Source organism: the organism of the source record quoted next, unplaced genomic scaffold, assembly GCF_019419815.1.
Source record: "Pyrus x bretschneideri cultivar Hongxiangsu unplaced genomic scaffold, Pyrus_bretschneideri_v1 Contig28, whole genome shotgun sequence".
Taxonomy (NCBI): domain Eukaryota; kingdom Viridiplantae; phylum Streptophyta; class Magnoliopsida; order Rosales; family Rosaceae; genus Pyrus; species Pyrus x bretschneideri.
Window position 1 is genome coordinate 2,019,133 of NW_025999590.1, and position 12,222 is coordinate 2,031,354.

At 37.9% G+C, this 12,222-nt stretch overlaps 3 protein-coding genes across 5 annotated transcripts; 1 reads left to right on the forward strand and 2 right to left on the reverse strand.

Annotated features, from left to right (window-relative positions):
• Window positions 1-205: 205 nt before the first annotated feature.
• Window positions 206-3,123, reverse strand: LOC103949732 (nuclear nucleic acid-binding protein C1D). The gene is made up of 6 exons (XM_009360849.3): window positions 2,898-3,123; window positions 2,731-2,786; window positions 2,491-2,545; window positions 1,966-2,046; window positions 1,626-1,876; window positions 206-422 (listed from the first exon to the last, which is right to left on the reverse strand). The coding sequence occupies exons 1-5, from the start codon at window positions 3,091-3,093 to the stop codon at window positions 1,641-1,643; spliced, it is 624 nt and encodes a 207-aa protein (XP_009359124.2). The 5' UTR covers window positions 3,094-3,123; the 3' UTR covers window positions 206-422; window positions 1,626-1,640.
• Window positions 3,124-5,105: 1,982 nt separating this feature from the next.
• Window positions 5,106-9,146, forward strand: LOC103949718 (pentatricopeptide repeat-containing protein At4g31850, chloroplastic). Of its 2 annotated transcripts, XM_048588436.1 has the most exons (3): window positions 5,109-5,362; window positions 5,855-8,789; window positions 8,871-9,146. In XM_048588436.1, the coding sequence occupies exon 2, from the start codon at window positions 5,954-5,956 to the stop codon at window positions 8,747-8,749; it is 2,796 nt and encodes a 931-aa protein (XP_048444393.1). In that variant the 5' UTR covers window positions 5,109-5,362; window positions 5,855-5,953; the 3' UTR covers window positions 8,750-8,789; window positions 8,871-9,146. The 2 variants fall into 2 exon arrangements, with proteins under 2 accessions (XP_048444392.1, XP_048444393.1); XM_048588435.1 differs by having other exon boundaries at window positions 5,106-8,789.
• Window positions 9,147-9,369: 223 nt separating this feature from the next.
• LOC103949734 lies at window positions 9,370-11,748 on the reverse strand. 2 transcript variants are annotated; one of them, XM_048588437.1, is made up of 4 exons: window positions 11,181-11,748; window positions 10,872-11,092; window positions 9,838-9,908; window positions 9,370-9,748 (listed from the first exon to the last, which is right to left on the reverse strand). In XM_048588437.1, exons 2-4 carry the CDS (start codon window positions 10,977-10,979, stop codon window positions 9,454-9,456), a joined length of 474 nt encoding a protein of 157 aa, XP_048444394.1. In that variant the 5' UTR covers window positions 10,980-11,092; window positions 11,181-11,748; the 3' UTR covers window positions 9,370-9,453. The 2 variants fall into 2 exon arrangements, with proteins under 2 accessions (XP_048444394.1, XP_009359127.2); XM_009360852.3 differs by having other exon boundaries at window positions 10,872-11,748.
• Window positions 11,749-12,222: the final 474 nt, after the last annotated feature.

Here is a 12,222-nt window from a genome sequence, read left to right on the forward strand (position 1 = left end):
TGAAAGTGCTTTTAATTTTTAAAACCAATCCTTAGTAAAAATACAAATGAATTCTAAAATTTTTGCTCTAAAAGCTCTTTCAGTCATTTTAAAAACATTTCCCAACAAGCTCGTAACCGACAGTTCAAAAATTGTACAAATATCATCATCAAAACCTCAGCATTGCCAGTCATATTATATATTGTCTTCAAAATTTAATCCAGAGTGGATAATACATTCCTCCAAGCAACACCTTCCCGTTCAAGACGTAATAAGATGCTGATACATTCGTCTGGTAAATTACGACTACATTTCTACTAATCAAAAGGTAACAACACAAAATCTTGCACTGTGGAAAAGAAAGAAAACGCAAAAGCACTACAGAGAGGACGGATGACGGATCATTCCACAACGAAAGCATATCTGGTCTCCGCAACGCAACCCTGTGAAAGTAAAGATAAGAACGAAGATGGTCAAAAGAAGATGAAACTTAAATCTCTTCAAACTTGGTATAAAGGAACAAAAAGATTAAGATAATTTACTTTTACAAGCAGTTCACAACGATTCATATGCGATGGCCTAACTGGAAACGTGAGGGCAACATCAGCAATTCTGATTAGTGAGTTTTAAGTAGGATTAAAATATGTGCCTTGATTCCTTTACTTCTCCAGAATTAAGGGAAAACCTGATTTCAAGTGTGTTTACGTACATCAACATATCTATTTTCACCATCCAAATCAAGGTGATTTTTTTCTCAATCTTTTCGACCTCTGTTCCATAGGAGCAAGTCAGAAAGATTGAGAAATAGAACCATCTGATCGTAATAGATGGTAGGACATGTCTCAAACACCATCTTATACATCAATCACTTCAAAACATGTGTGTGTCCTAAGGTCCTAGTTATAAATCCTCATAACTACGGCAAATCTAGTTGTAGACTAGATTCACTTTCATACGAATATTTGGATATGACTCACATATCAAATTGTAAATGCTAACAATTTAATATGATTACAAAGCAACAGCTCATTTATACCTAAACCTACGTATTTAGATTATGGTACTGCCTGTGATCAATAGTTTTATATCCCATATGGGGAGTCCCCGTGGGAATAAATTTCCCTTAAAGTTCATAGACTTTCAATAAGTATAGCACCATGTATTTCCAGATCGGTTTGAATTATTAAATTCCCATTGGTGATAAATAGTGATTTGTAATCCCCCCAAATTGCACCGATCATCAAAATCCAAAGATTAGGTGTGGAAGGATAGCAATACAATTTAAGTGGTTAATAACAAAAAATGACTTGCATTGGTAGCAATAACAAATTTACTTGTAATATATAGTTATTCCAAAGATTAAAACTACAATTATTAGCAACTCAATCATCAATAACGAAATCTTATCAGTTATACATAACAATTTATGGATATATCAAATCCTTGGTCTTCCCATTTTGAACGAGCAACGTGTATACAGATTTTAGACAAGTTGCACAAGTATTGCTATACCAATGTCCAATAACACTGACACAGGCACGACTCTGTAATATTGAAAGCTAGATGACCATAATGAACTTTGAACAGCTGAAATAACCGAGGAAATTAAACCATAACGTGAATAAGCGCTAAGAAAATAGTTCTACCGGGAAAATCAGGAATCAGCTCATGGATACGTCCTCTTCATCTGAACTGCTGATCTGTATAGGTCCCTTCAGACCACCTTCATTATCACCAAGAATCTCTCGTGCTGCTTTCTCAAGGAATTCCTTGGCAGCAGATTGAACTGATTGTTTATTAGGGGATTGATATTTCCTCTTCTTTGGGGCATTCCTTTCTAGATACTTCATGGTTGGCCCGTCTCCTTTGCTAATGGCTCTCATACTTTGCCTCTGATCTGAACAAAATCAGCTATTATTGAGTGGAATGATATCAAGGTGTTTAAAAAGTGACGATACTGACATAAAAGGTAAATGACCAACTTACCAGGGGTGAGGTCTGGCAAAGAATGCTCGATGAAACGGGTAGCTGCCTGATGATTTAAAGTTGTAGATGGTCGCAAGGGAGCTTGAACAAAATCAAATTGTCAATAAGAATATAAACAACCCACCAGTCAAACGATCATAAGTAAAAATGGAAATTTGCAAACAATTCAATATGTAAAACGCATGAAACACGATATCCAAGATATATGTCATGCGTAGCAACAATCTGTAGCGTCCTTCTTGGTTGCGGCATTGTTTGAGACAACAAGGAGAACGCTAAGCACAGCCGCCCAAATGACACGTGCGTGAATGGCAGCACCTCAATCTATAGCCCGCAGTCATGGACAGACAAAAAGGAAAATGCTAATCACAGTCTCCCACACAACACTGAGTTCGAATGACAGCACCCCAAATCAATTACTAAGGGTAACTCACTTGGCACGGGCGACTGCACTTAGCATATCTCGATACTACAATATACAAATCGATCTATCAATAATGGCACTTCCAAAAGAAAAGCATGTACCTTTACTCAAATCCACCAACTTCTCAAGCTTCTCCTCATACAATTTTAATCTATCCTACATAAATGAGACAACAAAAACAGAAAAACATTCAACTTCACCCAATTCAAACAGTTACGTAAATCCGATAATCTCAAAAACCATGAACTCACACACAGACATGCATAAACCCAGAAACAATATCCACATAAATTCGATAAATTTGAATTTGATTAAAAATATACAAAAATTAGCAAACTTACGAACTCCGTTTTGACTGGATGGTTAAATGGGTTTACTCCAGTGCACCTCAGCCTTACTGTAAAACCAAAAAGTACAAAAATTCAACTAAAATTCGAACTGGGTTACCCAAAAACCGCAATCAAATCGGAATTAACTGAAAATTGAGTGGAGGAAAGCGACGACTTACAGGCGAAGAGGAGGGTGGTGGCCTTGGAGAGCATAAGCAACGAGTGAGCGCGCTCGAGCGGCGGCATTTCGGCAAGGACGTCGGCGTCGGCGAGGGAGAGGAATTGGAGGAGGCGGGGTCGAAGTTCTTCGACGTCCCCCAAGGTTTTCTTCACCGATTCCATCACTGAATCTGGTATTATCGAGCTTCCTTCCATTGTTCTCCGTCTCTCGCTCTCTATATCTCTTTCTCTAAATCTATGTGCGGCTGTGACAGAGAAATAGAAGAGTATATAAACTCAGAGGGTGTGAGGATGGCAGATTTAGACAGCGAAATTTCCAAGTTAGGATGAGGAGGAAGTAAATGTCGAGTTTTTGAGGGGGCTAGGGCTTTTGATTTTAGTGCCAAAAAATGAAGAGGGGATTTGAGATATGAAATCAGGGTTTACGGTGGCAATTTAGGCACAAGAGTGCACAACAACTCTATATTATAAATTGAAGATTATTTATGTACAAAACTAATCGAAAATGAGCTTATTTGGCTATCCAAATATATAAAAATAGATGGACAGATTTGATATACAAATTACAAATCGTCTATTTACTATCATTGATTGCCTAGACAATTTCAATCTTAATGAATTTTTTTGTAAAAATAATCGTTATAGAATGATTTTTAATTCAAATATTGTAACGAAAAAAAATGCAAATAGAGAAAAATAGAGTTTTAAAATCTTTCCTAATAAAAAGACGATTGGGAGTGAAATATTCGAACGATGCAAGCGAAAACTATTGCGTGCTAACACAACATGCACACGTAGTAGTACGAGTTCATTGAGTTATTATACAGCTGAATACAAAGCTCAGTGCTAATCATTAGTCATCTACTATAATTTGAATGAATTAATGAATCCGTAATATATGTTTTTACGACATATCAGTTCCATTAATTAAAAGGAGAGAACTTTAACTAAAAATTTTTGGTACTGTTCACTTTAATGGAAAATTATATTTTACATTAAAAAGTCAATCTCGTACTATTCACTTTATCTTTTATTTTGTTCTTATGGTTAAAATTCAAAAATTTCAAACCATTTTCATTAATTTTCCTTTAAAAGAATTGTCATACTAAAATTTTCATATGCATCAAAGTATTTCACTAATGGCTCACCAAGTCAACATCTAGTATGCTTTGCCTAATATATGAATTTAGAGACTAGCCATAAATAAAATAATATATAAAAAAAATTGGCATAAACTACAAATCATAGGATTTGAGGAGAGCCCAAGGTGAGGATCCTCCTGACTAAGGCGTGTCGACAGTGACGGATTCAGGATTTTAAGATCGGGGGGTCCCAAGATATAAGTTTAAAAAAAAAAAAATTAGACTAGTTTTGGTTCCATAGCACTATTTTTTTTATTGAATTTGGTTCATTGAATAATCAAAATTAATCAACCACATCAAGTGGTCAAGTAGTAAGGTCGCGGATTTCGACTCTTAAAATACAAAACATAGGGAGGTCTCAGGTTCGAGGCTCCAAGCTAGTGAGTTTGCTTGACTGTGAGTCTTCTATGCCCCTAGAAGGGGTGGATAACCGTGGCTTACCACTAGTTGTCCCGCTTTAAAAATAATAATAATCAAGATTAATCTCAAAGGTAATAAAACCAACAAAAACTTAGATGAATTTGGAAGAAATAAAATTAGGCAGCTAGAGGTGGTGGAACAGCAAATGGTGCTAGGGGATGGGGTAACTTGAGTTTAAAGTTGGAAGGTTACAACGATTTGGAGGATTAAAACAAAAATTAGAAACCTCTTATTCTTCTTTATATGCACTGTTGCATGTACATCCATGGAGGCAACTAGCCTCTCCGCTGTACCTGCTCAAATTGTTGGAGGGTCCTGAAGGTCAATCACAAGTGTTTCTTCAGACTTCCGGAGGGTTCCGGGACCTCTCAAGTCCCTATACGGATCCGTCTATGCGTGTGGACCGTTGGATGAAAATCCAACGACTATAATTATTTTAACTTTAAAGGGACTTTTCTGTTTGTAGTCTTTGAATTTTTATCCAACGATCCACACTCTTTGATCAGGGGATCATCACTTTGGGCTCGGGAGAGGATTCAAATCCCAAATCATAATTGAGTTTTTCATGTTTTTTTCTCTTTTCTAAATTTTGTTTTTTTATTGAGAAGGGGGAAAATGAATTTGGAGCCAAACAAAACAACAAAAATATCCAAAACCCACCACACCCCCACATGCATGATTACATTTCAGCCTACATCAATGGAGGGAGGGCTACCCAATTCACCCCAACACCTTCTCCAATTTCAAACTCCCACTTCAACGAACCCATAGTCGATTCCATTTTCCTCCATAGCAGCAACCCTTCTGCTCTCTCTCTCTCTCAGCAGCGGAACGCGCACACATTTATTTGCTTTCTCAGCAGAAATTCAACTAACAAAATGAAGAATCCGTCTTGAATTTCTGTGAGTTACTCATTCTTTAGCTCATAAAGTGTATTATCTATGGAATTGTTGATTGTCTGCTCTTCAAGCATGTGCTGTAGCAGCGTAAATTACAGTTTTTCTTTCACTGACAATAGAATATTTGCTATAAGCCACTTTGGTTCGCTGAAAGCTCGAAACTTTGGGAAGTTGAATGTTTGGGGATGTGGGTCTTTGTCAAACTTGACGAAAAAGCGAAAAAAAGGGATGGGTTTTTGTGGGTTTGTGATGAAAAGGTCAGAGGAGGAGGAGGTGGTGGTGGGGAAGAAAAACCCGAAAATTTCGGTTTCTTCTGAGGAAGTCATGAGGGTTTTGAAGTCAGTTTCGGACCCAAAATCTGCTTTAGCATTGTTTAAGTCATTTGCTGAGTTGCCTAGTGTTGTTCACACCACTGAGACTTGCAATTACATGCTTGAAGTCTTGGGGGTTGATAGGAGAGTGGAGGATATGGCTTATGTGTTTGATTTGATGCAGAAGCAGATCATAAATAGGAGTTTGGACACTTACCTTACTATCTTTAAGGGTCTTGATGTAAGAGGTGGTATTCGACAGGCGCCCTTTGCTCTTGAAGTGATGCGAAAAGCGGGGTTTGTATTGAATGCGTATTCGTACAATGGGTTGATCTATAATCTTATTCAGTCTGGATATTGTAGGGAGGCTTTGGAGGTTTATGAAAGAGTGGTTTCAGAAGGGATTAAGCCAAGTCTGAAGACTTACTCGGCACTTATGGTGGCATTGGGGAAAAGAAGGGATGTTAAAACTGTTATGAGCTTGCTAAATGAGATGGAAATTTTGGGATTGAGGCCTAATGTTTATACTTTTACTATATGCATTAGAGTACTTGGGAGGGCGGGGAAAATTGACGAAGCGTATGAGATTTTTAAGAGAATGGATGATGAGGGATGTGGCCCCGATGTTGTGACTTACACCGTTCTCATTGATGCTCTTTGTAATGCAGGTAAACTTGACAAGGCCAAGGAGTTGTTTGTAAAAATGAAAGCCAGTGGTCATAAGCCTGACCAAGTAACCTACATTACTTTGCTGGATAAGTTTAGTGACGGTAAAGACTTGGGCACAGTGAAAGAATTTTGGAGTGAAATGGAAGCTGACGGTTATGCTCCTGATGTGGTTACTTTCACCATACTTGTCAATGCTTTATGCAAAGCTGGAAATGTTGACGAAGCATTTAATATGTTGGATACCATGAGAAAACAAGGGGTCTTGCCGAATCTTCATACATACAACACATTAATTGGTGGACTTCTGCAGTTATGTAGGTTGGACGAGGCATTGAAGCTTTTCAATAGTATTGACTGTCTGGGTGTTCCACCTACTGCTTACACATACATCCTTTTCATTGACTACTATGGAAAGTGTGGCGACTCTGGCAAAGCTATGGAGGCCTTTGAGAAGATGAAAAATAAAGGCATTGTTCCTAATATTGTTGCTTGTAATGCATCTTTGTACAGTCTTGCTGAAGAGGGTAGACTTCAAGAGGCACAGGATGTTTATAATGAGCTCAAATATTACGGGCTTTCTCCAGATTCAGTAACTTACAACATGATGATGAAGTGCTATAGTAAGGTGGGGCAAATAGATGAAGCCATCGAGTTACTCTTGGAGATGGAAAGAAATGGGTGCGAAGCAGATGTAATTATTGTTAATTCTTTGATTGACATGCTTTACAAGGCTGACCGAGTGGATGAAGCATGGCAAATGTTTTACAGAATGAAGGAAATGAAGCTCACTCCAACAGTTGTGACCTACAACACATTACTCGCTGCATTAGGGAAAGATGGAGAAATCAAAAAGGCCATTGAAATGTTTGAGAATATGGCCGAACAAGGGTGTCCTCCAAACACAATAACTTTCAACACACTCCTGAACTGCCTTTGCAAGAATGACGAGGTTACTCTGGCCTTGAAAATGTTCTGCAAAATGACCACAATGAGTTGCAGTCCTGATGTTCTGACCTATAATACTATACTTTACGGCTTAATCAGAGAAAACAGAATTGATTATGCATTCTGGTTCTTCCATCAGATGAAGAAATCACTACTTCCTGATCATATAACATTGTGTACCCTCCTACCCGGGGTAGTAAAGGATGGGCGTACTGAGGATGCTTTCAAAATTGCTGAGAACTTCGTGTATCAGGTTGGGGTACGAGCAGATAGGCCTTTTTGGGAAGATTTAATGGGAGGGATTTTGATTGAAGCTGAAATAGACAGAGCCATTTTATTTGCTGAAAGGTTGATCTCTGATAGGATTTGCCGGGATGACTCTGTACTGATTCCTCTACTTAGAGTTTTGTGTACGCAAAGGAAAGCTTTTGATGCACATAAGGTATTTGAGAAATTTACGAAAACTCTTGGAATTAAGCCAACACTAGAAGCATACAACTACTTGATTGAATGGCTTCTGAAAGATCATGCCGCTGAAAGAGCTTGGGATCTATTTAAGGAGATGAAGAATGGTGGCTGTACCCCCGATGTATTCACCTATAACTTGTTCCTTGATGCTCATGGGAAGTCTGGGAACATCACCGAACTCTTTGAATTGTACGAGGAGATGATTTTTAGGGGATGCAAGCCTAACACTGTAACCCACAATATAGTCATCTCCAGTCTTGTGAAATCTGATAGCGTGGATGGTGCTATAGATTTATATTATGATCTCGTAAGTGGTGATTTCTCTCCCTCTCCTTGTACATATGGTCCTCTCATAGATGGACTTTTCAAGTCGGGAAGACTAGACGAAGCAATGCATTTCTTTGATGAGATGGCCGACTATGGATGCAAACCTAATTCTGCTATTTTTAATATTCTTATAAATGGGTTTGCGAAAACAGGTGATGTGGAAGCTGCCTGTGACTTGTTTAGAAGGATGATTAAAGAAGGGATAAGACCTGACCTGAAGTCTTACACCATTCTTGTGGATTGCCTCTGCCAGGCAGGGAGAGTGGATGATGCCGTGGACTATTTTGAGGAGTTAAAACAAAGTGGCCTCGATCCTGACTCGGTTTCTTACAACCTTATGATAAATGGACTTGGAAGATCACGGAGGGTAGAGGAAGCACTCACTCTTTATGATGAAATGCGAACTAGAGGAATCGCTCCTGATCTTTACACATACAATTTGCTAATACTCAATCTCGGACTTGTTGGAATGGTGGAGCAAGCGGGGAGGATTTATGAAGAACTACAACTTGTAGGTCTTGAACCTGATGTGTTTACCTACAATGCTCTCATTCGACTGTATAGCACATCCGGGGATCCAGATCATGCTTATGCAGTTTACAAGAACATGATGGTTGATGGCTGCAGCCCCAATGTAGGAACATTTGCACAGCTTCCCAACCAAACTTGACTTACAAGAGATACACGTCTGACTTGTCTCTGTATCTGCGGTACGTGTTCTAACACAAATTACAAATTCTGGTGTGTTTGGGTTTCTCTCAAACTTTTGTCTGAACCCAGCTGTTTTCCAGGGTGATGATTTTGCTACAATTCAACTCAACTCGTACAAATTCATTTTCCAGCATTGATGTTTGTAAGCGTAGATGTGTATCTGCGAGGAAGTAACATGTATTCGGTATTATCTTTGACCCCCGATATACTTTGTACGGTTTATGTTGTTAACATATAAGTGTAAATGCTGTATCTAGTTTACCTCTTTCACACCTGCTCCATCAAATACAGTTGAATCATATTCTGTAATGGTCTAAACAGATTATTATACGAAGCTATTGCGTACATAATGTTCATATTTCATCTTGCTGAGATCGTTTGTGAAGATTTCTTCGGAGGGTTTTGCGCGAACTGCCCCCGAAGAATGACCAAAATGTTAAATGATGACATCCCAGGTTGCATTGAGAGTGAGTATCTGATATAATATGACACGTTTACTAATCCGTAATCCGGCAAGGAGGATACTATCCCAGCAACGTTCGGACGTTCACCGCATCGAGGACAAGACCACACGCGTAATAAAACCGAAAAAAGACCAATTATATTTTTCTTTCGCAATGACAATGAGATTGTTTAAGGCCTTTGGCCTTCACTATGAGTAATTTAAACATTCAGAGAAACCTGATCTTGCACTGCAATTTTTTTCTTTCCAACCTTTCTGCCATTAACTACACGATTTTTACGCTTCTTCTCTACTCTTACGGGCTCCGAAACAATGTGTTCTACTCCACCTCCTTCCGGCGAGGCACGAGAGGGTTTATTTACAACAGCTTCATTAGCATCTTTTTTCTTCTTTGCCAACTTCTTAGGTTGTACATCGGAATTCTGATGTCGGACTTCTGGTTCGGTTTCTGCTGATTTTATCTTCAGCAGATGGCTATACCTTCGTCTCAAAAATCTGAAACTCCGAAGAGAGAAGCAAATTAGTATCCTACCTGCGGACAGATAGCATTGCAATACAGAGAAACCAGAAGAACAAAATCATACCGAATTTCGGCCAAAAGAATGTCTCTTTTCTGCTTCGCAGCTTGAATCATCTGCTTCTTTGATACAAATTCCTATCAGAACACAAAAAGAAACAATGTTCATCTTTTATTCATACAATCAAAACCGCACAAATTAGAACCCGATTAATTTCGTTTCTTCCATCATAGTGTTCAATACATTGTTTCCTAGCTTTAGTAAACAAGTATTTCAGATACTCGAAAACAACTGTTAGTACGCGCTTTACTAAGTTGGTCATGGCAGTGTGCCCGCCACCTCGGACCAAGTTCAAATCCCTGTAACAACTGTGCGTTAGTAAGTTGGTCATGACAGTGTGCCCGCCAACTCGAGCCAAGTTCGAATCCCCTTTCCAGTAGATTGAAGTAGATCACATATCATCTTGTCAGATAAACAATTGTCAGTCTAAAATTGAGTTTGGTTTTTCAATCTCTCGATTTTGTTCTCAAATCTTGTTTTCTCAATGACAACAAACTAACTAGAAGGTAAAACAAACACCACAATTAAAGAAAACTAATCCAAATCAACACTTAAAGAGGTGTATTCAATTAGGAATTTGAGAGATTTAAATGGACTTATAATTCCATGGAGTTTTATGAAGTTTAATTGATTTGTTGAGATTCCATGTAAATTTTTGATTTAATTCCCTCAAAATCTCATAAGGAGATGTGAGATTTGTGAATGCTTCAAATACATTACGAAATTTCTTCAATTCCCTCTAATTCCTCAACTTTTTCAAATTCTTTAAACTCAAATTCTAATTGAATACTGCCTAGAATGTTATAAGCCTCTTTAAAATCCTTATTGAATACACGTTGAATCTCAGAAAATCACTTAAAATCCTGATTGAATACACGTAGATTAATTAAAAGAATTGAACTCCCTCAAAATTCGAATTCGAATTGAATACACTCCCTTAATCATACAAGGATTTCAATAAGACTTGAGAAAAACATAATTAGCAAGAGAATTTCAACAAGAAAAGCAAGACCAAAACAAAAGTCAGAACAAAAACTAACCTTTTGTCGTAAAAGGTAATCCTGCAGAAGACTTTCATGTCTGAACTTTGTCCTAGTTTCCTCATCAGCAGGCTGAGATTGCTTACAATTGCCAGCAGCCCTTTTCATCTTCCTCTTCAATTCCCAAATTAATCACAAAAACCCAACAAAATTCAAGAGAGAAAAGCGACCAAATTCGAAACCCAGTTGAACCCTTTTCATCTCCTGCTCAAAGCTCCAATCTTTGACCATTAAATAGTGAAAAAATTAAAAATCCACATCCAATCAGGAAATAAAAATCTTATTTTTATAGACCAAAAAATACCCTACCTCAAATTCTGGTAAAAAAAAAAATAGATAAAAACCTTGGAGATTAAGGAAAGGAAATGAAAAGCCAAATCGAAAAAGGAGATAAGGTTTTGGATTCCAGAGAGACAAGGAGAGAGAGAGAGAGAGAGGAGGAGGGGGAGGAGAAACAACAACAAATAAATAAATGAAATTATGGAGAGAGATGGTTTTTGTGTGTATACAGAATACATATGGACATCTGTCTGTTTCTTTTTTGGGTCTGTGAGAAGAAACTCTCTGGGTTGTGAGAACCCGAAAAGGCCCATGGAGGTGGGAGACAAAGAATACAGAGTAAATAAGTGATGAAGAGCCTGAAGATGGAATGTTACAGAAGGGCAATTGTGGAAGGTGAAAAAAGTTTTGGGTTTGAGGAGAGAGGTGTGGGTGGCAGTTGGATTGGAGGACATTTGAAGACAAGTATCCGTCCTTCCTGTCCAGCTGGGGGGACATTTTGGGGAGAGAGAGAGAGTGAGGTGGGTAGAGAGAGAGAGAGAGTGCAGCTTAATACATCAAGACTAGCCAGCTGTTTGCTTTTTTGCAGTTTGCAGGCTTCTAGCTGAGAAGGGCTTTACCAATGGGGCTTTGAGATGGTGAAGTGTTAAAATTACCAAAATACCCTCCTTGAAATTTCAGATTTCAGATTTAGGACACGTTTTTTATTTTTTTTATTTTTTTTATAATAGTATTTTGTTATAAAAGAGTAAAGGAATACCTACGAACACTTGAAAAAAGATTTTAAGAAAATATATAGAGTACTTGAAACTAATAGAAAACTTGGCGTAAAACCAAGCACAAATATCGTTCTAAAATACAGTCCATCTCACTTAGTGAAATAAGCTTTAGTGTTGTTCTTTTTCTAATATTTTGTTATTTTTTTTGTCCTTCCCCTTCTAGAGCTTTTGAGAGCTAAGATGTGATTTCTTAAAATCTGAGGTTTTTATCACAAACGGTCTTTTTAAGTTTTGAAATGTCACTTTGGTCCTTTATGTTTCAAACTCATCAATTTCACTCAATTCTATTGAGT

Coding starts and splice junctions, on each gene's coding strand:
- LOC103949732 (XM_009360849.3), bottom strand. CDS start 3,093: ATGGAAGGAAGCTCGATAATACCAGATTCAGTGATGGAATCGGTGAAG. Junction 2,787..2,897: donor CACCACCCTCCTCTTCGCCT/GTAAGTCGTCGC, acceptor TTGGTTTTACAG/TAAGGCTGAGGTGCACTGGA. Junction 2,047..2,490: donor GTTGGTGGATTTGAGTAAAG/GTACATGCTTTT, acceptor ATTTTGTTCAAG/CTCCCTTGCGACCATCTACA.
- LOC103949734 (XM_048588437.1), bottom strand. CDS start 10,979: ATGAAAAGGGCTGCTGGCAATTGTAAGCAATCTCAGCCTGCTGATGAG. Junction 9,909..10,871: donor ATTACCTTTTACGACAAAAG/GTTAGTTTTTGT, acceptor GTGTTCTGATAG/GAATTTGTATCAAAGAAGCA. Junction 9,749..9,837: donor ATTCTTTTGGCCGAAATTCG/GTATGATTTTGT, acceptor TCGGAGTTTCAG/ATTTTTGAGACGAAGGTATA.
- LOC103949718 (XM_048588435.1), top strand. CDS start 5,402: ATGGAATTGTTGATTGTCTGCTCTTCAAGCATGTGCTGTAGCAGCGTA.